This window comes from Symphodus melops (genome assembly GCF_947650265.1).
Source record: "Symphodus melops genome assembly, chromosome: 3".
Classification (NCBI taxonomy): domain Eukaryota; kingdom Metazoa; phylum Chordata; class Actinopteri; order Labriformes; family Labridae; genus Symphodus; species Symphodus melops.
In genome coordinates, this window is record NC_136693.1 from 2,062,377 (window position 1) to 2,090,285 (window position 27,909).

Genomic DNA, 27,909 nt, shown 5'->3' on the forward strand with positions numbered 1-27,909 from the left:
GCTTTTAGAATAACTAAATAAGCACCATAAAAGGTATAATTGTGTGCTTTGGGTAATTGTGAAAGTGATTCTCAAAAATGAAAATAATGATTAGTTGCACGAGCTCCCTCTTCCTTAGAAGAAGAGGTGTGCTGTGCAGTACAGTCACCTTGGTGATTCTACATGTGGAGCTGCAGCAGTCATTCGGGACACCTTAAGGACAAACTTCAATCCCATTTTGACATTTAAAAACACACGGATCAGTTCATCTGGTGATCCAAACAAAGAGCTCTGCACTCACAGGGACAGATTAAGAAATATTTCAAAACTGGTAAAAAATAACATTCATTGAACGCTGGGGCGACTTCGTACAGAGGCCACATGTGAAGCCAGTCCACTTGCTTTATAGACAAAAAAAATGGATTGAGAATTTATCAACAATAAACATAAAATAAACTGAAGACAATTCTTTGTTTAAAGGATGACATGTGGGCCAAGTGGTGACTCGGGCTCCCCATGTACAGAGGTTGTGTCGTCCTCAAAGCGGGCGGTCTTGGATCGAATCCAACCTCCTTTTCCTGACTGTCCTTCCACACTGTCGCTCCTCGATTTCAGACTCCATCCACCGTCTAAATAGATCTTTGACTGCCTGTTGATTGGCCTTTCCTTGCACTCTCATCTAATGTGGCTATCAACCATCTTAAACCGACCTTAAAGAGGACATATTATACGTCTTTTTCACCTTTTTAAAGAGTCCCCCTGTGGTCTACATGACTACATGCTTTGGTCTAAATATAACATGAATGAAGCAGCAGAGGAGGTTTGTTTCCTGTAGAAACCAGCTCTGTTAGAAAGCTCTGCAGCCAGGTCAATAACATCTGATATACAGTTATTGTATTACCATCCAAGCTTGATCCAAAGCTGTTGTATTACCTTGTTTTTGTATAGGCTACCCTTTAGGATTAATTGCTTATAACACACCCCACTTCCACTTAATGCTAAGCTCGTCTAAACTTGTCCGAGGAACATCATCTTCCTCTAAACTGAAGCTAAAGGGGATTAAAGTGAAGTTCATTGTCTCGTCTTTCTAAGAACAGGAAGGGAAAGTGTTGTTGTTGAGCGTCGGGCTCTTCTGCAGTTTGGTTGTGACGAGGTTCCCCTTCATGTTTTGGTCTTTGGGAGTCTAATCTGAGACCCCGTCCCATCTCAGTCTGTCCCGCTCTGCCATTTATTTCGTCACTAATCCTGTTAGTGGCGTTCCTTCATAATCCTCCCACAGTGATTCGATCCGTCCTGGTGTTGACAGCTCTTTCATGGCCACTCTTTGAAATGCTGATAGACCCTGACTGAACAACTCAGGTAGGACACGAGACCCCCAAACAGACCACTCCCACTTACACCTCTACACGACATCCCCAAATATACACCTTTACGGACAGGACAATACTGCTTTGGAATTACTGCACAGAAGAGTCGTTGTTGTGTTTGGTAATTTTGTTTGGTTTATTTGAAATATGCATGACTGCTTTTTAGATTTGCTTTGCTTCAAAGAATAGAAATGAAAGCATGCATAGTAGCTTGTAATGTGATTTGTTTTTTTTAGCTACATTTTGATGGACTGACAAGAGAGTGAGGTTGTCAAAAGTGTTGATATTTCTTCTTCTAACGATAACAAGATAACAACGTAATTTAATATTATTCTGTCATAAAACATTTTAATATCAACCCTGTATGGATATTCATCACTTTTCATCCTGTCGTTCTCTTAATGGTCCAACTACAGATCTACAGCCAAGCCTTTAAAAAAAATACAAAATATTTTAAGTATCAGGGATAATTAATTAATAATCAGGGATAATACTTTTTATTACATTCTCAAACAAAATTCGAGTTTCGCCTCGATGGCAAGCCAATTAAATAACGAGCAGGAGTAATTCAGCCATTTTGTGCTTCTCATTTGTTTATGGAAAAATGATGTTGTTGCTTTAGCTGACTGCCCAGATAATCAACCTGTTTAGACCTACTGGTTAATTTTCTCATGTTATTAATTATCTGAATGTTTACCAGGATAAATGACGTTGGGAATAGACAAACTTAAGTGTATTATTACCTGATGTACAGTATATATAACTACTAAACTGGTTACATAATTGTGAGCTTGATTGGCTAAACTTGCAAGCATCATGACTGTCGAATTATTGGCTTGGCCGATGACCTCATAGGTTGTCTAATTACAAGCTGTTTACCCTTGTTAATTGGAAAACTAACTGGAGAGTGTCGACATTGCAAAAGGGCTTTCTGGAAAGTGCAAGTGAGCAACTGGACACCAGTCTAATGAATGGATGTTCAGAGGCAGAGCAACACATTGCTGGGGTGGATTAGGGTCATGACTATTCAGCTATAATCGAGGCTGACATTTAGCTACACCTGATCTAAAGACCATTAAGCAATGTACACAGAGAATCAGGTCAGTTGTGTTTAGAAACAGGGATAACTGTATTTGTTGTTTTTTTTTTAACAAGAAGAAAAATAGGCAATCTTTTTTATTTTTGGGATGTCAACATTCTGATAATTTCTAGATCCCTTCATAAGGTCTAATTTATCACAGCATTGTTCGACACAGACGGTTACGTTAATCCTTATAGGTCCCTCTTTGTTCAACCAGTTCAAAAAAGACCCAAAGCTCCCTGAAACATGTGTGTGAAGTGTGTTGTTGTCTATAAACCCCTCTATTTCAGCCCTGCTCAGAACAGGCTGTTTCTGTGTCTGTAGCTTTAAATATGTAAATGAGCTGTGTCTGGCCACGCCCCCTCTCTGGAAGGGCTCGGGTGCACTCTGTGCTTTCTGGCTCCATGTCCTATTGTTTACGGTGAGAAGGCAGACTCAGAGGGCAGAACAAACACCTAGCTGTGGGAGTGTCACCCACCTAGGGGGGAGGGGCTACTGCCCTTTGTGATGTCATTAAGTGGAACGTCTCCAAACGGCCTGTTTGAGCACACATTTTCTGAAAAGGGGAGCAGGCAGAAGACGGAGGGGATGTCTCGATCTTATCACTGGACATTAAAAAGCGTTAAGACAGATAATCAATGCCAAAAGCTAAAGCATAAAGGATCTTAATAATAAAATAATCAGATCAGATAATTTCATGATTAACTTCCCACAGCAGCAACAGTCACTGTTTCTGTGTTGTTGTTTTTTTGCTAATTCAGGATGTTAAACTGGGTGGTCAAAGTTGCTCCCCAGCTGCCTGAACCACCGCCCCGAAAAATTGAAGTGCAGAAGGAGGAAAAAGCACCCACCGCCACCGCCACCGCCACCACCCCTGGACCTGTACGTCCCAATATTAACGCATGTTTTACTGTGCAGACTGGAAGCAATTTTAGAAAACGCTGCACTTTCTTATACTGTATGTAGATATAAAGCAGCAGAATGTCTTATTGTTATTCAGCAGTCTTTGTTAACTTTAAAACTTGATATTTGTGCATAGGACTGTATTTTAGCTTCATACTTACATTAACCTTTATTTGTGTTTGTTTTTGACAGAAGAAAGTAACTTTTAAAGATGATTGCAACACTGGAGGTAACTTCCCTCACACAGTGAACATTCGTTTGTTTGGTTTGTTTCTTGTTGATAGTACACTTATTTCTTTCTTTCTTTTACAGCGACTAAAGCTGACAAATCTAAGCAAGAAGCACAGCCTGAAGAGGGAAATGGGTGAGTTATTCACTCATTTATTAAGATATCAGTGCAGTGATACCAAAATTAGACATAAGCTAGCTGGCGTTAGCGCTAATACATCAATGGTTGTTCGGGTTAAAGTCAGTTTTTAATTTCCTAAGTGAGCTTTTAAAGGCTTTTACAATCCTAGTTCTGAATAAAAACTGCTTTTCCATCAAAATAACCACAGTGCTTCACGTCATGTATTAGCCAACTTCTTTAGCAGCTACTGTTGCTAGCTAGGCTGAACGCATGTTGATTTGTTGGATAAAACTAACTTTAGCAGCACTATATGTGTTGAACCAGAAAAACTGGTAATCTGTGACACAGTTAACCAAAATGTTTGAGTCGTATTTAGGATTTTAGGATTTTGAGGTACCAGTCTTGGTAGAAACATCAATTAGCCATTAGCTTGATTCGGTTAAGACAAGACGCCTGATGGGATATTTTAGCGCCTTTTTGTGTTGTAAGTTTTTAATTTCCTTTGCTTACAGTCCTGTTCACACCTAATAATATGGAGTTATTTTTCATGTTTACAGTCCAGGTTCTCAGTCCGGTGTGTTAGGGTGGATAAGCAGCGCTCTCCCTCAACCTGCAGGTTCACCTAAGTTGAGTCGAACCAACTCCACCACCTCCAAGGTTAGTTAGGTCACATTTTACAATCAAAACCTCCTCACATGTTCAGTTAGTATCCCGATTTTTAATTTTAATATTTCCATCATCTTCTGCTCCTCCATGTCTCCGTCCTCCTTCATGCTTCTTTTTCACAGGACGAAAACACAACAACCAGGTAAACAGTGCGCTTGGTGTGGGTGATCTGTACATTTGTGAAACAGTTCAACCAAGAAATGTAAAAGAGAATTCTCTGTATTGATTATGCAGCTTCCCAGTAGTGGAGTTGACTTGGGACTCGATTAAAATCCAGCCAATCAGAGCAGATGACGGCCCCAATGAGTACTTAAAGTGTCTGACTGTCAAAGAGTAACTAAACCCCAGACCACTTTCTTCAGCTGAAGTCTTGAAGGTCAACAAAGTATTTAAATCATATTGTGTTAGAAATATGCTCAGTGACTGCCCTCTACAGATTAAACCCCAGTTTATTGTATTTTTCTATCGGCTGATAGCTGCTTAGTGATGTGAGTGGGGCCAGGTTTTTTTTCTTTATAATGACGTCACCTGACTCAGCAAACTGTGCGGAGTCAAGTGGATCGAAAAAATGGCTTTGGATTCATTATAACTGAAATCTAAGTAGCTTAACTTGAAATAAAACGATTGGAAAGAGCTCCCACTCCTCTACATCAGCTAGAGACTTGACTTGACCTCATCCTCAATTACTTCAACTTTCTTGGATTTGCTCAAACATGAAATTATTTAATGCTGGACTTGAAGACTTGAAAACTAGAGACTCTCTGCAATAAGACTTGCAGCTTAAATCCTGGAAACTGAGGCAGGCCGGGGTCAACAAGTCCATGTCAAATCTCAGGTCTTTGTTTAAGACCCTGAATCATGTCTCAACATCAAAGTGCTTTTCCATGTCACGGATTGTTGACAAGTAGGGCGCAAAAACCGGTTCCTGGTTGAACTCTCACTATCACTGTTTGTATGAAGTTGTTGTGTCAAAGTGAAAATTGCATGTTGATGTTTCCTATTTGTTTTTTTCTTCTCTGTGGTCGACAGTAATCCTGAAGACAAGTGAGTATTGATGAATAACTGCATGCCAATTAGTGAGCTGCTTATTGCACCAATCAGCATGCAGGATGCCAAATAATGAGCAGTTTTAGAAAACCAATGAACAAACAGGATGTCCATTTGAAGCTATACTTAACCCAAAAGTAAGAACAAATCTGTGGCAGAGTTAAAGGTGAGCTGCTCTATGAGCCAATCAAATGAAGGGATGCCAAATACTTATCTGCCACATGAACTAATCGATAGGCGGGATGCCAAATCTTGAGCACCAAGGATTCAAAACTTAATGGACCCATCCACTCGTTGACTGCCAAAGAGTGAGCTATAATAACATGAACGAATAAGATATTTTAACCAATCAGCATGCAGGATACCAAATCTGTTTGTGTCGTTCAACAAGCAGGATGCAGTCGACACCGTCGGTGTTTTTGTTTGTGTCCACAGAAAAGGGATGATCGCTTGGATCGCTCAGGGTTTGGAGAAAGTTGTCCCTCAGCCCGAGCTTAAGCGCAAAGAGCCGCCACCACAAACAGCCGAGCAGCCCGCTGAGGTAAACTCTCTGATATTATCCTGAAGAGTCAGAAGTAAATAAATAACTTCTGAAAGTATGGAAATGTAGGGTTACTTACTGCAAACTGCTGCACAACAACTTCCCTCAGGATTTATGCAGTTTCACCTGAACTTACTGTATCTTTTCCTTGCTCTTTTAAAGGAGTAATTCATTGTGTTTTGATTTGTGTTGATTGGTTTATATCTTAAGAAATAAGTTTCTTATCTTGGCTTTTTATTCTATTTTTTTTCTGGGGTTTCTGGCTCAGAAAACCCTCATTTGATGTTCAGTCAGATCAGCGATCAGTGATCCTCTGTTTGTCTCTCCTCAGGTGTGTCAGAACGCGGCTCCACCAGGTGAGAATAGATCAGATGCCTCCACAGACACAGCAGAGATTCAGACTGGAAATGTGACTGATGGTTTTACATATTTTAGTTGCAGTGCCTGAGACGACTGTGAAGGACACAGAGCGAGAGGAAATAACTGGAACTAAAGCTCACCCACCCAGGTATGTTTGTGTGAGTGCGTCTGAAATGGCGTCTGCAAGGTTGGAAATAATCCATCTGAATGAGTCAATATATTTTACCTTTCTCTCCAATCAAGCTCTTAGTGTGATGGACAGATTATCAGTAAAGACTCGAGTGATGATGATGGTGATATGCAGCGTCAGTGCTGCAAACCTTCAAGTCAAGCTAACACGCTGGAACGCACATTTCTGTTGTGCAGGAAAAAGAGCGTACTGCATTTACAGTAAAAGCTAAAATGAGAATTCTGCTTTATGTTGGCTTTGTGCACGATCAATGAACGATCTATAAATATTAAAAAGGAGGGACGGATATGGAGAGATTGCAGAGTTGTGACCTGTGATCTAACGTGTGATATATAAATGTTTGTTTGTGTGACCCACAGGATGATCGACTGGATCAAGCAGGGGATAGAGAAGGTCGTTCCCCAGCCAGAGTTTCATGTCCGTTCAAACACAGACGCCAAAGAGAAGACGGAGCCTTGTGCCTCCACTGGAGGTACCTTCAGCTCGGTTTCATTCACCGCAGATGTATCTCAGCCAAAATATAAACAGGTTATGTTTTGGGTAATGAAGTACGAGTGTTGCTAACCTCACTTTGTTCTGCTTGAAACAGCAAAAGAAGCAGAACCTCCATCGGCTCCAAAACCAGCCACTGCCACTGAGAAGTAAGTTCGACCTTTAACAGTAACGACTGTAGATAGATAGATACTTTATTGACCCAGAGGGAAATTCAATTTAGTCCTAAACTGGATCTAGATGTCCAGTAGGACACTTGAGATAACGACTCGTCTCTTTTGTCCTCGCAGGTCCTCAAAGGAAGCAGAGCAGCAGCCAAAGTAAGAACAAACTGTTTGTCTGAATCTCACATTTCCTGCAGAATTCCAGCATTGTTTGATCCGGACTTTGTGCTTGATTGACAGAATGATGAGCTGGATCGTTACCGGGATTGGCCGCATGTTGCCTCAGCCTGTACACAAGCAGGTGAGTCAGTGCAGGACCGAGCGGCAGACAGCGAGGCATCATTTAACCTCACCTTGTTACAACACTGTTTCTCCTCCTGCAGGACAGCGTCAGAGACGAGGTGCAGAAAAGTGAGTAAGAGCTTCCACAGCTTACACGGACACACACAGCAGGCCTGCACGCTGTGAACACACGTGTGTGCTGAGCCTTCACATCGTTCAATATTACAATAAGGATACAGGATAAATATATTATGGAGTGCAAGCTAGCTACAGGTTAACTTAAGGTTTGATGTTCCTCATATTTGACACAGCACCATGTCGCCGCTGAGTTCACAATAAAAACAATAAAGTTAGCTTTTTCACCACATGAGAGTCGCTAACTGCTAGCTTGAGCTTCCTCTGACTGCATCAACAGGATGCGAAAGCATGGGGGCGTGTCGCTCAAAAAAATCAAACTACAAATGAATTTTTAGTTCTTTTAAATCACTGTAATCATGGGAAAAACAGTGGTGGTGTTTATATAAAATCCAGAGTCCAGCCAGTCTGAGACCCAAGACAAAAAAATGCTTTTTTCAATTCAATTCAATTTGTCCCCGGGGGAGTAATTTGAAGGCACACAGAGCAGGTAAAGAGCAGCACTAAAATTAACCAAACATAGAATGTCAACAAAATAATTAAGTACAAATTTAAAACACAAAATTACTGAGTTAAAAACAAAAAAAGAAGTTGTAAGTGCTCCGTGATCGGACTAAAGATGTAAACAGAAAGATGTGACCTTTAAAAAGTCTGCAGGTTTGTATCCGACCTCGGCCCTCCGTTGCATGCCGTCCTCCACTCTCCACTCCGTCTCTTTCCGGCTGATGCGTTAAAGACGAACATTAAAGACAAACAACAACTGTACATGTTGTTTGTGCGGCCTCTGTTACTCGAGCAGCAGGAGGGATTGATTCATTGGTTGGGCTGTTTGTATTCATCGGCAGGTCTGGTGTCAGTGACGAGGCAGACTCTAACCAAGCTCCCCCTCTCCTTCTGTTTCAGGGGGGACAGGCGGCGAGCCCCTTTAAACAAAAGGAGAAGGAGGAGGACACGGAGAGAGTCGCTCGCACTGACACTCAGAGCCGCCTGATCTCTTTAAACTAACTGAAGAAGGAGGCACAGCATGGAGCTGCTTTTAAACAACTCGCTTTGCAAAGCTGCAGTGCATTTAGTTTTAGCCATCATGCACTATAAACACTTTCTAAACAAACATGAATGTAAAATAAACTACCGTAATCCGATTTTTTTTTACTTTAAAATGTCTGTACATACGTTTTAACTTGTTTACCACATGAAGAATAAATGAATGAGATTTTCTGCACTCAGGTCTCGTCCACACGCAGGCGGGTATTTTTAAGTGACTGATGACGCACCTTTTTAAAAAAACTCCTTCCAGGGTGAACATTTTCAGAAACTCGGTTTAAAGTGTTTCTGTGCAGACGGGGGAAACCCGAGTGTTGGTCTTGTGACGTCACGCTGTGCGTCGGTGCGACGGCAGACCAAACTGGAGCAGGTGCTGATGTTGCTAACTGGACTTCACACATACTAATAATTACTCTCCCACTATGTTAACGAGCAGAGACGCCTGAATGCACAACGTTGATAAATGCATTTTACATTTTCACATGGACGAGGATGTTTTTAAGAATTTAACATGCGTGAACGGGATATATTTTTTTTAAACGGAGGAGGAAAATCTCTGATGAAACAAATACCCGCCTATATGTGGACTAAGCCTTAGTTATGTTTTAATCAGGTCAGGAACAAAAACAAACACTTGTTACTTCAAGATAAATTCTGAAACCATTTGTCCCCACTCAGCTTCATCTGTAATCAATCATCGTTTGGTTCTATAATATTATTGCAAACTGGCTCAAGCTTTTAGATGCAGATCTGTCAACTCGTATTAGAACTTTTTTTTTCAACTTTTTTGCTGATTTTACAAAAGGATCTACTGACGCACATTGAATTCTGCTGTACATTAAAAAATAAAAAACAATCATTTGTAAAAAAAAAACCAAGTCATTGCTTTTTGAGTGTTTTTGCAGAGTTGATTAATCAGCCTAAAAGTGCAAGGAAAAATAATCAACCAATGAATCAATCCATCAAGTAGTCAATAATGTCATTGTCAGACATGTTTGAGGTCTGCGTCTAAAGTTCAGATCATTTCATTGCATGTATTTAGTCAAAAACAGGAAGTTCAGCCAGTAGATGAGATATTTAAATACTTTCATAAAATAACCATCATCAATACAACAGTTTTCCCCCCTGACGTGAGAGTTTCACATAAACAGTATACAGGACTCAGCCGTGTTCTTCCCGCCCTGTGCTGTTCAGTCAGCATCATTCAGGAGGAGACAGATCTGGTCCTGGAGGATGTGGAGCAGGACAAGGAGGCCGAGCAGCAGGACGAGAATCTGCAACCGATGGAAAAAGAGGTGAGCGAGACTCCGCCCATCCAGTAAGGCGGCGAGGAAACGTACAGTGATTACTGTCAGACTGAAAATAACATCCGAGCGCTGCAGAAACCCTTCGAGGCCAATTATCGATTTTTGTGCATTTCTGTTGAGAAGTTGAGCCATGACCTGGACAACGTCGTCCCCATGACGTCTCTGATGATTACTTGAAAAGTGCATCTCTGGGGATCAAACCCCCAACCTTCTGGTGGAGCGACGACCAGCTAGAGCCACAGCCCGTCTCCAAGTCTATGAGGACGACTTTTCTGTCTTTTTAAATGACAAGCACACGTTAGGTTTGATGCAGCACCATGTGGCGACCTCGACCTTTGAACCGCTGAGCTCTCCTGCAACAGCTGCTTTAATTCTGTCGTCAGTGTCATCCGCATGCATAAGAGTTTTAACGTCAGGACAACCAGATGGAGGGTCATTAACAAAAGGAGTGGGCCGATAACCGATCCTGTTCTGATCGGATCTGTGATAAGATATGGACACTACTTGCATTAGAGATGTGCCTGATTGATCCAGAGATCAATGGGCTCTGTTGAGTGTTTGACTCCACAGCAGCAGCACTGTTACTGAGAAGTTTTGCTTTGAACTCCCAGTTTCTGATTGGGCTTAATTCTACATTTGGGAATGAGGTCACCAGATGTGAGATTTGAGACGATCCGAGTGAGCGCTGTTAGTCGCAGATTTCCGAGCGTCTAAGAAGTCGTGCAGGGATGTTGAGAGGCTAAAGATAGAAGTAACTGGATTAGCTTGTGCTGAATCCAAAGTCGTTGATCACATCCCAAACACATCCTTCGCAGGTGATCGTTTAATCGGCCTGCGATTACTCAGGACTTCTTCACCTGCGATGTTTAAGGTATACATCAGTTGAAAAAAATCCAAAACGTCCCTCTCAAATGTGACATTTCAAGGGAACACAGCTGATTGGAAAAACAGAAGTTATAGAGAAGTAATATAAGAAAAAAAATTCTCTAAATGCATCTTTCGTTTTTCTAAAGTAAATCCTGTCCTTGAAATCCTGGACAAAATAAGCTGCAGATTCAAGGAATGATCTGTTTTTATGGTTGTTTGCAGGCGAAGGATATCGAGGCACAAATGGATCGATGTGATCCGGCGATGGACGAAACCATGAAGGAGGCTGAAGTGGAAGTTTTGGCTCACACGGAGGAAAGGTCAGCAACATTTCTGATTTGTTTTTCTGGAAAGATCCGGGTTTATGCTGTTTCTTTCTTTCTTCTTTTAAATGTGGGTGATGATCGGAGCTTTTTCCTTTTGCTGTGCAGGTTGCAGCAGGAGTGCCTGGAGGCGGCCCGCGCGGCAGAGGAGATGGCCAGGAAGGCAGCAGAGGAGGCAGTCCGGCAGCTGGAGGAGGAGCATTCAGCTAAGATTGTCATCGACACGCAGCCAGAGTCCATCGAGCAGTAAGTCGCCTGAATGTTCACAGATCATCGGCTCACTCGGCCCAGTGAAATCCAAACGTACCCAGACTCCCAGGCTGGATGAACACAAACCTGTCCTTCTCTTTGTTTTCAAAAGACTGCCCAACATCCTGGAAGAGGAGAACGAGGAGGACCCAGAGTAAGTCCATAAATCCCATATACTGCTTCTAAAGGTCTCAGCTCAGATACATGACTGGGTGTGCTTTTAGATGCATGTTGTGTTAAAGCATTACTTTGTGTGTGACTGTGTGACGCAATAAAAGGAGGAAACCGGTCAAGAGTAATCGAGTGTTTTAGAGTCGAAGAGTCTTGTTTTATTGGAAACAGGTGTTTGTCCATAAACAAAACGACACGGCAGTCAGTCGAGTGTCGTGGCGTCCTTCCAGATGTGGAAACCAGAAACAGATCTAAAGTTTTGCTCGCTGGAGGAGAAATCCACAAAACATGGCAGCAGCAAAAATGGGTCCAGAGATTGTAAACATTCGAGTCTTGGGAGTTGGCCGGTGTTGGCATTATGTACATGCACGGGATCAGTCGCAATGAAATATTAGACAAGGTATTCTTTAGCTAGTCGATTAGCAGGGACCATGTTTGTGTAACATGTCCAAGGACAGGTTGACTGGTTAGGAAGTGTTAACAGTGTAGCTCCTGGTTTATTTGTCTTCTTTAACTTCAGAGGAAGTTTGATTATTTAAGTGTTAAAGCTCGACTAGAGGATTCTGTTTTATCCTCTTAGACCAGTCTTACTTTCTTTATGCTACTTTCAAATATAGACAAGTATTTACTCTTTATTTATTTATTTTATACTTCTATTGGAGAGACAGAACAGTGGACAGAGACATAGATCTGGGGAAGAGAGAGACAGTGGGAATTGAGCCACAGACCAGATTCGACCCCCATATTTCCTCTTCATGTTCCATCAGTGACTTTCATTAACACACTTTGATTTTCACAGGAATAACGCCTCAAACACTCAACAGGAGTGTCTCTGTTTGTTTGCAATCACATCTTAATGTAAGGAGGGAAAACGTTTCTGGGTTGAAGCCTCAGTGTCGCAGTTTTTCAGGAGCTTTATTCTGGCGTCTCCTCAGGAGCCATTTGGTCGGCTCGCCTCCATCAAACGACGCAGAGCCTGCGTCAGAGACGAGAGACCTGGAGACTCCGGTCTCTCAAACCGTCAGAGGACAAGCGGAGCAACAAGCTTCAGAAGAGCAGAGCAGCCCCTCAGATCAGGTAACCTGCGAGCGTCGCTCATTCCCACGTCCATTGAACGCATCGCACGTCATTTCACCTCACCTTCCTCAGGTACTCTCATTCTGAATCTGTGTGTTTTGTGCTTTCATCAGGAGAATGCAGCAGGTGAAGGAGATGGATGTGGAGGTGAGAGCAACAGAATCTGTCGTCAATGATTGAAACGTAAAAACACAACTGACAGATACGACAAAGCAAATAACCTCAAATCATAAAAACAAATATTTCACAAGTCTTACAAGCTTTTTGATTGGATCAGATACAACATTATTAATACTCAACTTTCTTCATCACAGCAGGTCTGGTAAGAGTCTCAATAACCACATGATACCAGATGTTTTGATCGTATAGTTTTTTTTATAAGGAACAAGGTTGAGCTGGTTCAGTCTCACTTTGCAGCTTTTCTACTTCAAGATATTTTCCTTCATGAACTTTCTTTCCTTCTCGTTGACTCGTTGAACGTTTCTCCGTCCAGTTTCCCGCGGCCGTTCCCTGATAAAGCGCCTTCTGCTTCGATTCCCGCGCGCTGCCGGGCGTCTGGAGAGCTGCAGGAAGCTGATGCATCAACATAACCTCACCCCTCCCAAACTGTCCGTGCCGACCCCGCCGCCGGAGCTTTCCCAGCTCACCCAGCAGCTAACGCAGCTCCCGAAGCGGGCTCAGCGGTGCTGCATGAGCATCATCAGCCTCTTCAGAAAACCTTCACTTCAAGCCCAAGAGTTCCCTCCGCCTCAGCCTTAACCCCGCCCTCCTCCAGCGGCTCCTCCTAGAAATCCTTTTTAGATCTAGATTAAATAAAGTGCCAAACAAACCCCTACACACCCATAACAGCCCACATCCACCTCATCATCCATCCCATCATGCTCTGCTGCTCTGCACTGCTTCGCCACGAGCTGCCAGCCAATATCCCAACAGGTGAACTTACAGGCAGTCGATGTTTGTGCCGTGCTGTTTAATGTCGACATGGGTCGCTGTTTTCTTTTGTACCGTCACCGCTCATAAAAAGATGTTACCCGGTCGTCCAACCTCTGTGTTTGTGATCCGTGTGATCAGAGAGCTGTGGTGCCGGTTTAGAAGGAGTTCCAGCGCTCAGGGTGGACGATGTGGATCAAGACGTGTGGCGAGAAAGAGGCCTTAACATCCCTGCAATCATCACGACCCCAGAACCAGAGGAAAGAGCTTTCAACATGTCGATGCACAGGTAGCAGTCCTGGCCTTGTTTAGAAGGATCACAAATATTACCATTTAAAACTAACCAGAATATTCATCTTGTTTATCAGTCCTGCAGGTGACCTGTTTGCAGACGAGGACGAGGAGGAGCTGATGAGGCTCGGGCTGAAGACCTGCTCCAATCAGGGTGACCAGCTTTCTGCAGATGAAGAGTGAGAGGAGCCTTGCACAAACACACTCTGCCCCCCCCCCCCCCCCCCTTGTGTGTGTTCTGGACCTGTAAGCTTCCTGCTGTGTGTTGTTCTGCAGGACGCGTCCCCTGTCGGCAGTAAGCGTGGGCAGCGTGGTGGTCCAGGATCGTCTGAGCGAGCTCGTCAGGCTCTTTAAAGGTCGGACAGAGCGCCAGAAAGAGAGGCTGGTGGACCCGGACGAGTCTGAGGAAGAGAGTCCCTCAGCCTGTATGTACTAACGTAAAAAATGAATCCCACCTGCAGGAGCCAGAAAACAGTCAGTTTTATCATTTCTGTTTCATCTCTGCAGCCCCAAGCAAAGCTCCGCCTCCTCCTCCTCCGCCTCCTCCTCCTCCAGGAGAAGAGAAGAAGGACGATGCAGCAGCAGCAGCAGCAGAAGAAGAAGAAGAAGAAGAGGAGGAGTGGGAGCTGCCCTTTAAGGTTCTCGGACAACCGGTTAAAGTTCCCAGACTCCCTCGACTGCCCAAACTTCCCCAGCTGCCCGACTGGCTGCGAGTCATCCTGGAGTTCCGCTTCCCCTCCAGCATCGACCCCTTCACCGGTGAACGTGCAGTCGGATAGATCTCGATCCAACACGAGCAGAAAGCTGTCGTGTGTGAATTCTGGTCTGATGAGCACTTTCCTGTCCGCAGATCTGATCTACGTGATCTGGCTCTTCGTGGTCGTGGCGGCGTGGAACTGGAACGTGTGGTTGATCCCCGTCCGCTGGGCGTTTCCCTACCAAACCCCTGAAAACGTCCACCTGTGGCTGCTGATGGACTACACCTGTGACCTCATCTACATCACCGACATCCTGGTCTTCCAGCCCAGGCTGCAGTTTGTCCGCGGCGGAGACATCGTGGTCAGAAAGAGAAGCGTAGCCACCCGTCTCTCTGATCCCAGTTCAGGACAAACTGCTCCTTTAACGTTGTCTTACTTTTTCATTTCAGTGTGAGAAAAAGGACATGAGAGAAAACTACATGACCACCGAGAGATTCAAGGTGGGGCTAAAAGCTGCGCCGTGCGTTTGGCTGAAGGGCACTTCGGCAGCCTGTCTGCTGTTTACAAGGATTTATAGTGCTCATCTGTTTCCTCTCTTCGTAGTTAATAAATAAATAGAAAGATAGCTTAGCGGTTATGTAGCGTGCCTCATGTAGCAGCAGCTGCCGGTTTCAATCCGACCTCGGCACACTGCTGCTTCTCATCCTCCCAACTCGTCCTGTTTTCCTTCAGAATATCTGGATCATGTACGAGATCCTCCAAATGAATGAAACATGTTAAATCGTCTTTTAACTTAAAGGCATCTGACATTGATTTTTTATTTTTTTTTGGTTCTGGTTCTGAGCGTGTGTTGTCTGCGTGCTTACAGATGGACGTCCTCAGTCTGTTTCCCATGGAGATATTTTACTATTTCACCGGAGTGAACTCTCTGCTGAGATTTCCTCGCCTGCTGAAGGTGCGTTTTCCCCTTTTATTGGCTCACAGCAACAAATATGCTCCGCCCCCCCTGAAGCTCTTTAATAATAATAAACTGAGTAAAAAAACGTGTGTTTAAAATATTTCAGTGAACTCTCCTCCTTTGAGTTTGACTCTTCTTGTCCCCTCTCAGTACATGGCCTTCTTTGAGTTCAACGACAGAATGGAGGCCGTGATGAAGAAAGCTTACATCTACAGGTAGGAAAACTTCTTCACCTCACTCTGATTTATATTTCTCTTCTTTGCCGCCACGTCTACGTCCTCCATATTTACCTGTTTGACTTGTAGCAGATAAATTGGCTCTGCTTCTGAACTCAGCTGCACGCTGAGTCTGAATTTTATTTTCAGGGGGAAAAGTCACTGACGCCATCTTTGCAAACATCCATCACATCTTTGTTTCAGGGTGATTCGAACCTCCACCTACCTGCTCTACTCCCTGCACATCAACGCCTGCCTCTTCTACTGGGGCTCCGACTACGAAGGCCTGGGCTCCACCAAGTGGGTCTACAATGGAAAAGGCAACGCGTAAGAAGAAGAACGTGCTGTCGCTCTGTGAACAGCTTGAGGAAGCGGAGGCTGTGAACGTCTTCTCTGTTTTGTCCCCCCCCGACAGTTACATCCGCTGTTACTACTTTGCTGTGAAGACGCTGATCACCATCGGAGGACTCCCAGACCCCACCACCGTGTTCGAGATCTGCTTCCAGCTCATCAACTACTTCGTCGGCGTCTTTGCGTTCTCCATCATGATCGGTCAGGTGAGTCAGACGCGTTTTTTTTTTTTTTTTAAACGGCATCATTCGAAGTTCGACGAATAAAAGACAACGTTTTGTGTCTCTCAGATGAGAGACGTGGTCGGAGCGGCAACCGCCAGTGAGAACTACTACCGAGCCTGCATGGACAGCACCGTCAAGTACATGAACTCCTACAACATCCCCCGAGAGGTCCAGAACCGCATCAAGACCTGGTACGACTACACCTGGAAGAGCCAGGGCATGCTGGGTAAGCAACCAGAGCGTGTGAACTGAAGGTCACGTTTTTCTCAACAAATCCAAAAAGTAGAATAATGTACTTTCTGTTTGCATTCAAAGCTTTAATAAATAAGTGGATCATTTTGGGATGTTTGCTCTGCAGATGAACAGGAGTTGCTGGTTCAACTCCCCACTAAAATGAGGATGGACATCGCCGTGGACGTGAACTACGCCATCGTCAGTAAAGTCGCCCTGTTTCAGGTCAGGAGGAGGACAAAAAAAAGAACAACATGGTGTTTAACTTGATCTGTGACTTTCCTGTAAAGGCTCCACTTTAAGAAGTGTGTGTGTGTGTGTGTGTGTGTGTGTGTGTGTGTGTGTGTGTGTGTGTGTCCGTCTCTCAGGGCTGCGACAGACAGATGGTGTTCGACATGCTGACCAGGCTCAAATCTGTCGTCTATCTGCCCGGAGACTTCGTCTGTAAAAAGGTGACCACCCACCTCTCTGAACTGTTAATCCTGTTAAGACCACTGCAGTGTTAACCTTCTGTGTGTGTGTGTGTGTGTGTGTGTGTGTGTGTGACAGGGGGAGATCGGCAGGGAGATGTACATCATCAAACAGGGCGAGGTCCAGGTGGTGGGCGGTCCTGACCTGCAGACGGTCTTTGTCACCATCAGAGCCGGCTCGGTGTTTGGAGAGATCAGGTCCGAGCTGCTTCCTGTCACCGTGGTAACCCGTTTTATTGTCACTGTTGACTCAGTGTGGAATTCTGACCTCTGAATCCTCTCTTATTGGTCAGTTTGCTGGCGGGCGGCGGAGGAAACCGACGTACAGCCAACGTCAAGGCGCACGGATTCGCCAACCTCTTCATCCTGGATAAAAAGGACCTGGCAGAGATCTTGGTTCATTACCCGGAGTCGCAGAAACTCCTCCGCAAGAAAGCAAAGTAAGGGCCGAGTTCAGTCCGGAAAGGCAGGCCGTGACACGCAGCGTTCAGAGGAGGGAACGCCTCAACATGCCAGATCATCTTCGGTTAGATCAGACTGGATTAGATGCACTTCAGTCTCCTCAGAGGGAAATATGGATCTGGACAAAAGTGCAGAGAAAACATCACCAGCTCTGAGAAGGTCAAAAAAAGAAAACAACTCAAGACAGGGCAAAGCTAAACCGCCTGGAGTGAGTGAGATGGAAACCTCTAACATCAACGTGTGAACGTGTCGGTGTTGACCAATAGATGAACTTAAGCTTGATGTAAATAAAACATAATAAATGCATCATCTGTTAATCATGAATCAGGATAAGTCTCAGAGGTCTTTGAGCACCTTCACGTATCAGCAGGCCGTTTAAAGGAAGGTGGAGATGCACCAGGAAGGGGTTAATGTTAACGAGTTCATGGACCCGGCGTTTAAGAGAGCCGATTGGTTCAGCAGGAAGGAGCGTCACCTGATCAGGATCAGGACATGAGGGCTTGACGATGAACGTCGGTAAAAAAGTGAACCAGCGTTTGTAGAAGTGACCTCAAACAATCAGACGTCAGAAAAAGTCGACATTTTGTGTCTGATCCTGAAATAAAACGAAGCAGTTTTTGTTTCCTGTTGCGCTCACCTGCCCGCCCTCGCCTGTCCACTGATCTGTCTCATTTGGCCCGAACGGGATTAGATGAGGCGCTAATCCTTGTGCTTCAGACACTCCGAGAACGGGGTCAGAGCAGTAGAGCGACCGTGCAGCTGATCTTCACGCTCTCAGTGCATCTCCTCCTTCTCCTCAGTGTGATCATGGTGCTGCAGCAGAGTGCATGGATGTGCTGTAGGTGTTGGTACGAAACCGCCACACTTTGATTGTTTTTGTTTTTTTGTTCAGGGTCAGATTCTTGTTGTTGAGACAGAAGAAGATGTTGTGAATCAGCTCCTCCCACGTTAATCTCGTTCAGGGCTGAGCGAGTTTTGTGAGCGAGTCTCTGTTTTATTTAATCTGCTGTTGTGTCTCTGCGTCTGTGCACAGGACGATGCTGACGAAGGACAAAAAGCCGGATGAGAAGGTTGAAGGTAGAACGGCTGTGGAGATCATCCCGCCCAGACCGGAGACCCCGAAAATGTTCAAGGCGGCGCTGAAAGTGACGGAGCAGGCGGGAATCGAGGGAAGCTTCGCCAAACTGAAGAAAGCCTACAGGTCGTCAGAGAGCATGGCAGAGGTGAGACACCTGCAGCCTTCAGCTGTCACGTGCCTGCTGAGGGCTTCATGCAACTCCACTGACACACAGTAGGGGGAGCTAACCTGCAACAAAAAAAAAAAAAACACAAAGTCACACTGCTGGGAAATAACAGAGAGTGATTCAAAGGAGCTGTGTAGGATCCAGAAATGATATAAATCTGTCTTTGTGAATGTTTAATGAGAATCAGAACCAGAATTATTTTAAATCACAACGAATTTACAAAACATCAGCTCTCGTATAAACAAGAGGAAAAACAGTGCACAAATATATGTAACACAGAGAGATGAGTGTGCAAATAACATAATATAATATATATGTGAAAATAACAACAGATCAGAAAAAACAGAAAAAAATTAACTTTTAAAAAAAAAACTAAAGTAACTAAAAAAATTAAAAAATCTGTACGGTCCTCAGAGGGAGTGGATAATTTAAAGCAGCAGATTCAGGGGTTGGTGGGGTTGGGATTTGGGGGCGTTCGGGGCAACAACAGCTCTTGGGTAGAAACTGCATCTGATTAGATTATTAGAGTTTATCTATTTATTCACCACACACACAACAAAGAAGTTCTCTGCCCCTGGTACCCAGATGTTTAAATCATCCCAGTAAGGCCTGCAGTCACATTTAGAGTTTATATTGAAATTAAAGAAATACGAAATATAAAGACGGATCAAAAGATCGATTTAAAAAAAAAAAAAAGATGAAGGACGTTCGTCTAAACACAAGCGATGACAAAGATTTTGGGGTTGACTAAATAATTTTCTTTCCTGAGCTTGTAACCTCAAAGAGTTCTTTTTTATAGGTTTGTTATTCTGTGTTTGTGTTAATAAGTTACTTTTTCCATTTGATGTTAAAGGTTCAAAATTCTCCTCAATAATTTCAATTTTGTATCTGTTCGTTGTTGTAATTCTCATTTCTGCCACTAGAGGCAGAAAACAGGTCAGACTCATCAGAATTACATCTTTAGTCCATCACGGTCCACTTACCTCCACGCATTTTGCTTTATTTTCCTTCGATAATTTCAGTATACCTTCACTGTGTTTCATGTGCTGCTCTGTGTGCCTTTGAATTGCCCCCAAAATAAAGTTTTTTTTAGTTGAATTGAATGCGGGAGGTCGGTCCACTCGGAGGACTACAGCCTCTGTACACGGTTGCATAAACTAACCACTAGGCCACCGGCGCCACTGGCGGGAAAACTTTTTCCATCTTCTTGAAAATGAAAAATCCCAGAGAGAAAACAGTTTGGATTAAAATAAGAAAAAGAGATCATCATTTTATCTCAGCTGCCTCTCAGGACCTTCTCATCAATGGATCCAAACTACAGTTAAAAATGTAGAGCATGTATGTTCTGAGGAAGGCGACATCATCGTACATGTAAGAGGAAGGAAAGGAACAAAGGGAGGAAGGAAGCCGAGAAGCGACTCAGCGTTCTTAAAAGAGAAAAAGAGAAAGATTAAGGATGACACGTGCTTCCATCTTTTTGTCCCCTCTCAGGGTCCACCGTCCGCTTCTCCAGTCCCCCCTCCGTCTCCGATGCACCGCCGCTCGCCCGTCCCCCACGCTCTGCCTAAAGATGAGGACGACGCCGTGTCGGAGACGGTGGACAGCTCTGTGGTCATCAGGATGACGCCACGAAAGGAAGGAGAGGAGCTGCTCACCGTGGAGATGAAGAAGACAGGCGAGGATTGAGTCACCCGGATAAACTCGGCTTCCCAGAACGCCTTTCAGGAACGTCCGGAGGAGAGATGTGGGATTCAGCTTTGCCATCTCTGTGCTGCTTTTTCTCTGCTGGATTTTCTCTCTGCTTTTAACACGGACTCCACTTCACCCTCGAGTCGTCTCAACGTTTACCTCACCTCACCTGGACCTTTTCTCACAACTCTCCCCTCCCCCCCCGACTGAGGAGATTCAGCATCATGTTTCTCAAGATGAGCTTGAACTGCGTTTTGATTTCAGAGAGTAGGAAGTAGAAACGCGTAGTGAAACCTAATGTGACGTCATGAGCGCTCTGTTTCTCCTCTGTTCACCTCGTTGTACATCTTAAAGTAACAATCAGAACAAGCTGAGGGCACGAGGACCATTACCCATCGATTTGTGGACCTCGTGTTCAAGATTGCAGCCGTCATGATTTAGTTTCTGCTCATTGGCTAAACCTCTGTCAGGAGGAACTGTTACTGATTAGATGGAAACAAACAACATGAGGCAACGTGATACCGAACGGATGGACGCACTGTCATGAGCTCGTCACTGATTTAACCCATTCATGTCCGCAGTGGATTTTTCCTTCACGGCACTTATAGAACCAGCTGAGCTCAGAGCAGATCTGTAGACACTGTGAACAAGCTTTAACAACTTTTCAGAGTTGTTAGTCAAACGTGGTTTTGACATTTTTTCACCTCCAACAACAGGATAGGAGAGTCAAACTTCATCATTCCACATATGAACAATCTATATTTGTGAATACAGATTGTTTAAAGGAGCAGTGTGTAACTCTGACCCCTAGTGTTTAACATGGGTACTGCAGTCCAAATTCAAAGCCCCGCCTACCTTCTCTGGTCCAAACAAATCCAGAGTATTCAGGAGCAGAATCTAAAGTTAGAAGGAGGACATACTGGCTGCTGCAGGTTTCCTTCATGATCACAGAGGAAGAGAGCAGCTCTCTGATTGGCTGATTGATTACAGAGGAAGAGAGCAGCTCTCTGATTGGCTGATTGATTACAGAGGAAGAGAGCAGCTCTCTGATTGGCTGATTGATCACAGAGGAAGAGAGCGTCATCATCTCAGTCAGGAGATATTTTACATATCGCTCCTTTAAATGTCAAAAAAAATCCTGAGTATCCCCTTTAAATGTCTTTTTGTTATTTTATGTTCAATATGTGACGTCAAAAACTTGACGTTGTTTTGTTTCTACCTCCTAACAGAACTGGTTTTAGTTGGACTTGCTTTACAGAACATCAACATACTTCATGTTGTAGTGAGTCATTAAAGGGTTAATCAGGAGAAACACCTTACTGTGTTTTTAAAGGTGAAAGAAGCATCACATTAAAGTGCCAGGTTGTTTCTGAATGTGCAGAATATAGACGATCACATTTCCTACATACAGTCCAGTACAGCAGTCTATTGATCATCTTCTCTTATTTATTCAACCTGAAGTTTATCTTGAGCCATCTTTTACAAAAACAGACAGTTTATTTTATTTTTTTTAATTAGGACTGTGCACATTTACCAACATACCAGCAGAAAGCATCCATGATGTAAAAGTGTCAGAATTAACACAAAAGCTAAATTTCACCCGTCGTCCTGAAGGCAAAAAAAACATCTAACTAATTTACAGTCAGAGAAAACAGAAGAAATCACTGACAATTTTACAAACAAATCAGAATTTTTTTTAAAAATGATTTTGATTCGATCCCTGAGGGAGATTCTGGTTTCACACTCTTGTTATGTCGAGACATGCTTAGACCCAAAAGTGGACAGACGTCAGAGTGGGGCTGCTGCACACTGCTACACATAGGGCGGCAGTTTGGGGGGGGTTCAGTGCCTTGCTCGAGGGCACCTCTGCAGGAGTCACAAAATGCCCTGGCACCTTTCCAGCTATCAGAGCAACTTCTGTAATTTGGTCCAGACCCAAGTCCCAACAGACTGAGCTTCTGCCGTCCCCCCCCATTAAGAAATGACAGATCCTAAATCAGCTGGTTATATTTGCAGGATGTGTGCCTCTAACAGACGCGACTTGTTGACAAACTTCAGCTCACGCCTCGTCTCCTCCTGGTATTTATCCGTATATGGTAATAATTGTATAGTATATATATTATTTGTTCTTACACCACGGCAGTTCAAACCTCAGTTTGTAAGTTCATGAGTTATCTACGATGGCAGAGATGTATTTTTTATGAAGAAGTAATATATTTCTAAGTTTGATTTAATTGTCACTGTGAGTTTTTTATGTTATAAAATATAAAAGATTATAATGATGCTATTCTCCCAGCGTTTAGAAATACAGACTAGCTTTGAGTATTCCTTTCCCCTTTCATCTTCCTTCTCTTTGATTGTCTTCATTCCTCTATTCTTATGACGTCTGTTTTGTTACCTCACTCTGTGAATTGTGCAAATTTAAAAATCTGAACCCATAATCAAGAATCGGTCAAAAAAAAACAAAAAAAATCTGTGGCAGGAATATTTGATTTCATGTCTTCACAGTTCGAGTGCAGTTCTTTCTCTGGCCACACGGACCAGCCGATCTTTATCTTGTTGTGTGAACACAGGGGGGCGCTGTTTCAACTCTTTTAAAGGAAACTCAATGAATTATGGGAAAAAAGTGGAGTTTGACAGTAACTGTGTTCTTCTCTGAGGTAACGCTGTTTTTAAACCATCTGTATGTAATCACTAAATAGATGTGTGATGTTTAAGTTGAGCTGAAGTTTATTTTGAATGCTGTAAAAAGACAAGCGTCTACCTTTGTGTTTAGAAAATGAAGGTGCTGTAATGATGAATAAGCTGTTATTCGTATAAATGTGTGTTTCTGCCTCATCCAGCTGTGTGTGTGTGTGTGTGTGTGTGTGTGTGTGTGTGGTATTTTTTATCCACTGCTCACCACTCAATAACTCCGTCTGCTTGACTCTGATGACTTTAATGATTTTACTTCACTGGTTTCCAGAGCACTCGGGACCCCATGTTTGTGTAAGGATCCATTTTCAGCTGTGGTCCTCTGTTCTGAGCCGGGTTTATTTTTAGGCTCAAATGCAGCTCAGGCTTTCATTTACAGGATTTTCTACATCTGCAGACGCAAAAAAAAGGCACCAAAACTGACCAAATAAATCAGTGAGATGTCATTAATATGCACAAAATCTTGTGAGAAATTATACAAAGCAAACAGGAGCTTATACGTCACGCAAAGTTTGAACAACAAAAACACTCAAACTCACACAGACCATAAACGTGTTGAAATAAAAAGTTGAAACACTGTCATCCTTTCTTTTCTGACACATCTGAAGACCTGTTTTTCTTTTGAAAATGTTGATTTCAATAAACCACTTATGATTTAAACCAGTTTAGGAAACGGCTGACTAAACTTGACAACTGTACACAAAACCCAAAAACGTCGCCTTATCAATCCAATAAGAAATGCGCGCCCACTGCAGTAAAAAGTGTCTCTGGATAGCGGCTATACTTTTGCTGTTTCGTGCATTGTTTTTTTTTTTTTTACTAAATAAATTTGAGATTGTCATGATATCATTGGTTTAGAAATACAGTTACTGTACAGGTACAGTACCTTTTGTCACTTTAGCCGTCTCCCACACTTTGGTCTTTTTACACTGCCTGCTGCTGGACGGCGCTCGTTAGCTTAGCTATTTTTTCACTTTTTTTTTTTATCAAGATATAAATCGCTGCAACAGGTCTGTACTTCAGAGACTTTCTGCAGAGCTTCCCATGTGTAAAAAAAAAAAAAAATCAGGAAAATGTTCAGGAAGCAGAGGAAGCTCTCATTGTGTCGGCCTGAGCAGAAGAGGAAAGTCAGAAAACAAGAAAAAGGCGGGAAAGCAGGAACAATGCAGAGCCGCTACCGCTGAATACAGGAAGCTTTATCACCACTGCTGATTAGCAAGAGCGGTAAAGGAAGACTTTTCTAACACTAAATATAGACCAAGGAGTCGATCTGTACACTTGAACAACTTCAGATACAAATATTTTATATGTTTATCTTAAAAAAAAGGTGTTTGTGTGGTCTTTAGGTCAAAGGACAACACTTAGCTTCTTACACGGGACATCACATGGGGATTTTAAAAGTTCTGCTCAACACTGGATTTTATAACATTTTAAAACAGTATACAATCACAAGAAACTATAGTCATACTGTAAAATTACATCCTTTAACTCTCTATTGTTCAAAGTTTATCGATGCCAATATAACTTCAGTAGTTATAGATGTAGCTGAATTATTAAAATCATATAAAAGAAATGTAATCCTTCATTTGAATCATGGACGAATATTTTTCAAGTGACGTTCCCACAAATCTAGCCCGCCCTTTCTTTTTTCCTTCTATTTCTCTCTTGCCCATGCGCGCTCAGCCCACTGAACTGACAGATGTCCGACAGTCCGTGAAGGCAGCACAGACATCCAGCAGCGGTCTCAGCTGAGCAGCGGGGTCGACACACCGCTGGTAAGACTTGGGGGAAACAACCGGCGAGATTAAACTTTTTATTTCACATGTCACACTTCCACACTTTATCTGAGTGACAGTGGAGGGGATTAACTGCGAGGAAAAGCCTGAAAGAAGTGAAGGAAGAGGAGGGAGAGGACTCGCTGCTTGGGACCAGAGGTAAGGAAAAGTTTGGTGTCTTGAAAGTTTTCTGTAGTCCGGATCCTCTTAGACTCTGTGCATGAAAAAAAAAGAAAAACCCGACTTTGCTGGTTTAGGGGGACGCAGGTCCACAGATGGCCCAGCTGTCCCTGTTGTGTTGTTTAGCTGTTGTCCTTTATATGAACCATGCAGTTAAAAGTGTCGCACAGTGCAGATCTGATTCACTTCTGTTGTATGTGCGCGCGCGCGTGCGTGTGGGCGCTCGCGTGCGTGCGGCTCTTTTCATGCAGCCGTCCAGCAGTTTCCAGCGCTTCAAAGCTCTTTTCTCTCTGTGACAAAAGCGTCCTCACCTGGTCCCCACACAAAAAAAATGCACACACGTGTTTGTGCCTCTGATAGTTATGACTGCAGGGTTGGGAAATATCTATAAATTGATTAATGTCATGACGCATGCGCCAGTCTGATCAGTAAAACTAAATAAATTGTACATTTGCTGTCACTCAGAAGCAGAAAAAAAATATTTGATTTAAAATTTATTTTTTTTATTTTTTTTACTCAAACCTCCTTAAGGTATAACTTCTTTTTTTTTTTTGCTAAACTGTCCCATTTATATTTGACGATGCTGTAAATCTCCAGCTCACCACTTCTTAATTGCTGGCGACTTTAACTTTAACATAAACAGTTATGATGCAAACAAGATAAACTTGTTTATTTGCTTTGCGCATTAAGGAACACAGCAAATAAAGGAGAATATATTTTAGGGGCCATCGTGTTGAAAGTCTTTGTTTGCATCATATCTAGTGATGTGTTAGGACTCAGCACCTGTAGGTCTATAAGTGATGTTTGCTGACTTTAACTTTTATATTCCATATATCCATAGAGCGCCCCCTGCTGGTGAAAGAGAACTGCTAGTCTTCTACAATGAAAGCCCAAATGAAATGTTATTTGACTGGTCAATAAATCTCCTAATAACAGCAAAGAACATTTTCGTCCCAGATTCCTTCAGTGATGTTTGTAGAGGTGTTGACTCCACTCCCGACAAGAACCATCATTTAAACCATGATCTACGCTGATCTACGCTGTATTGAAGTCGTACGACACCAAACATTAGATTTCAACATTAAAGTTATGAAAAATGTCACCCACGTACAGTGAGTGTCAATCGAGACGCGAGTGAATCAAATTGTGTGTTTTGAATCAGGCTGCAGTGAAAACAGGCTTTTTTTGAATGGGTGTGTATGTGACTTCTTGTGCTACTGCAGCCAGCCTCTAGTGGACACTGGGTGAACTGCAGGCTTTTGCACTTCCACATCGTCTTCATTTTCTAACACTGCAGGTTGCTGCGCGTCCACAAAGTGGAAAGCTGTTAAAAAGAAGACTCATTATCTTATTTTACAGGGACCACCCACAAAGAATTTTTTTTATCAATCTTTGTAGCTCTAAAGAGCCTTTTAGCCTTTTTTACTGGTCTTGTTTCACAACAAACTTCCTGTCAGTTTTCATAGTCTACGTTGAAGAGATGTGTGGTTCTCACTCCAGCGAAGGGATTGGCTTGTAACTGAACTGTCAGATCCTGTTTGGTGGAAAATGTGTCTGTAAAGAAGCAGATGTTCAACATGTGCAGACTTTCCAGGAGCTGCTTTTTTAATTGTGTGTGAGATTAAAACCCACTCCTTGCTGTAAGCCTGGGTTTAAACTTTTAAACTTGGGATTAATTTTTTAACACACACAGAAAGAAGCTGCTCGACGCTCCCAGTCTGCAGGATTCATGTGTTTTTCCGGTCTTCATGAGAACATTTGGGACACAGACACTCTCCCCAGTTTCCTGTTCATGCTGTGTGTGTGTGTGTGTGTGTGTGCGTGCGCGGTATTGTGGAGTTAAATCACTGCACTGATTATGACAGTAACGTCAGTGTGTTTGGTTGAGGAGGCGGCTGTCTTGCAGGGTGTGTCCGCAGAGACTGACCGCTGCAGCAGTGGATTTTCTATAAATAAATCTGGGTTTTTTTTGTCTGCAGGTTTTTGTCCAGCGCTGCAGCCACATCACTGATCTGATTCTTCACTGACGTGGAAGCAGTTTAAACTTAAGTCCCCTTATAAACAAGTAAAGAGAACTCTTAGTGTTGGTTTTGTAAAACATTAATGTGTACTCTTCTGAATAATTCAAAGTAAAGCCGGACTGTTAAAGCAACATTATAGGACTTTGTTTTGGTGCAGAGTGGAGCAAGTTATTAGAAACTAAAGACCCAACAGGAATATCAGCTAAATCATCCCGACGATAATAAACTGGAAAAGTGACGAGGTATTTTTATAGGCCAACCCTAAAAGTAGGAGAATTCTCCTTTTGGGATTTTTTTCATTGGATTTTGGATCATTGCAGAAAATAATCTGTGTCAAACACGTTTCTGATGTGTAGCTGTTCAGTTCAGCAGGATAATCTGTTCAGATTAACATAATTTATATGAAGTTTGAAGAGTCAACGCAGCCCAGAGAAGTTAAAAGCTAACATCATGCTACAAGCTAACTACACCGCTCGGTAGGTTAATTGTGACGTCACGGCCGTTATGCTTCATCGCTCTGATTTAGCGGTTTTAACAAGCTAGCTAAATGTTAGCTTGATAAGTTGTTTATGAACTTCATATTTACAACATGACTGGAGGCTGTAAGAGAGTTAACTTCACTCATGAGCTGTCGAGCAGTGATTCATACAGTAACAGGATCACATGGTGGACTCTCTGGATGTTTCTGCTCGACATGGTAAAAAGGACAAACACGCAGCAGAGACAGTCTCTCAGTCCGTCCTCACAGAGACCAGCTCCACTCACATCTTTAAACATTAACCCAGTGTTTGCTGAGTTCAGGGTCAAACATGCCGGAAGCTGTGCTAATAAACAAAAGGGGAATTTGTGCTGAACTGCACAGTTCTGACTTTTTTTTTTTTT

The 27,909-nt window shown here is 43.1% G+C and overlaps 2 protein-coding genes across 3 annotated transcripts in view; both read left to right on the forward strand.

Moving 5' to 3' along the window:
* Positions 1-1,276: 1,276 nt before the first annotated feature.
* On the forward strand, positions 1,277-20,354 carry cngb1a (cyclic nucleotide gated channel subunit beta 1a; the record flags this gene model as incomplete). The annotated part of the gene is made up of 38 exons (XM_079340337.1): positions 1,277-1,338; positions 3,189-3,309; positions 3,523-3,559; positions 3,643-3,694; positions 4,237-4,336; positions 4,468-4,487; positions 5,375-5,389; positions 5,828-5,933; positions 6,265-6,289; positions 6,369-6,441; positions 6,843-6,955; positions 7,073-7,124; positions 7,266-7,295; positions 7,380-7,440; positions 7,523-7,550; positions 9,795-9,895; positions 10,997-11,094; positions 11,206-11,343; positions 11,459-11,500; positions 12,453-12,594; positions 12,708-12,741; positions 13,666-13,813; positions 13,893-13,994; positions 14,092-14,240; positions 14,323-14,574; positions 14,666-14,874; positions 14,963-15,013; positions 15,382-15,468; positions 15,622-15,686; positions 15,891-16,013; positions 16,102-16,243; positions 16,328-16,487; positions 16,620-16,717; positions 16,861-16,944; positions 17,042-17,160; positions 17,256-17,402; positions 18,458-18,647; positions 20,160-20,354. Exons 2-38 carry the CDS (start codon positions 3,190-3,192, stop codon positions 20,352-20,354), a joined length of 3,708 nt encoding a protein of 1,235 aa, XP_079196463.1. The 5' UTR covers positions 1,277-1,338; position 3,189.
* A 4,374-nt stretch (positions 20,355-24,728) lies between these two features.
* The window catches only part of kifc3 (kinesin family member C3), a 33,671-nt gene continuing 30,490 nt past the window's right edge, over positions 24,729-27,909 (forward strand). For both annotated transcript variants that reach the window (XM_079340144.1, XM_079340146.1), the window contains exon 1: positions 24,729-24,985. The gene's annotated coding sequence lies outside the window, so the exon portion shown is untranslated. The remainder of the gene's footprint in view (positions 24,986-27,909) is intronic.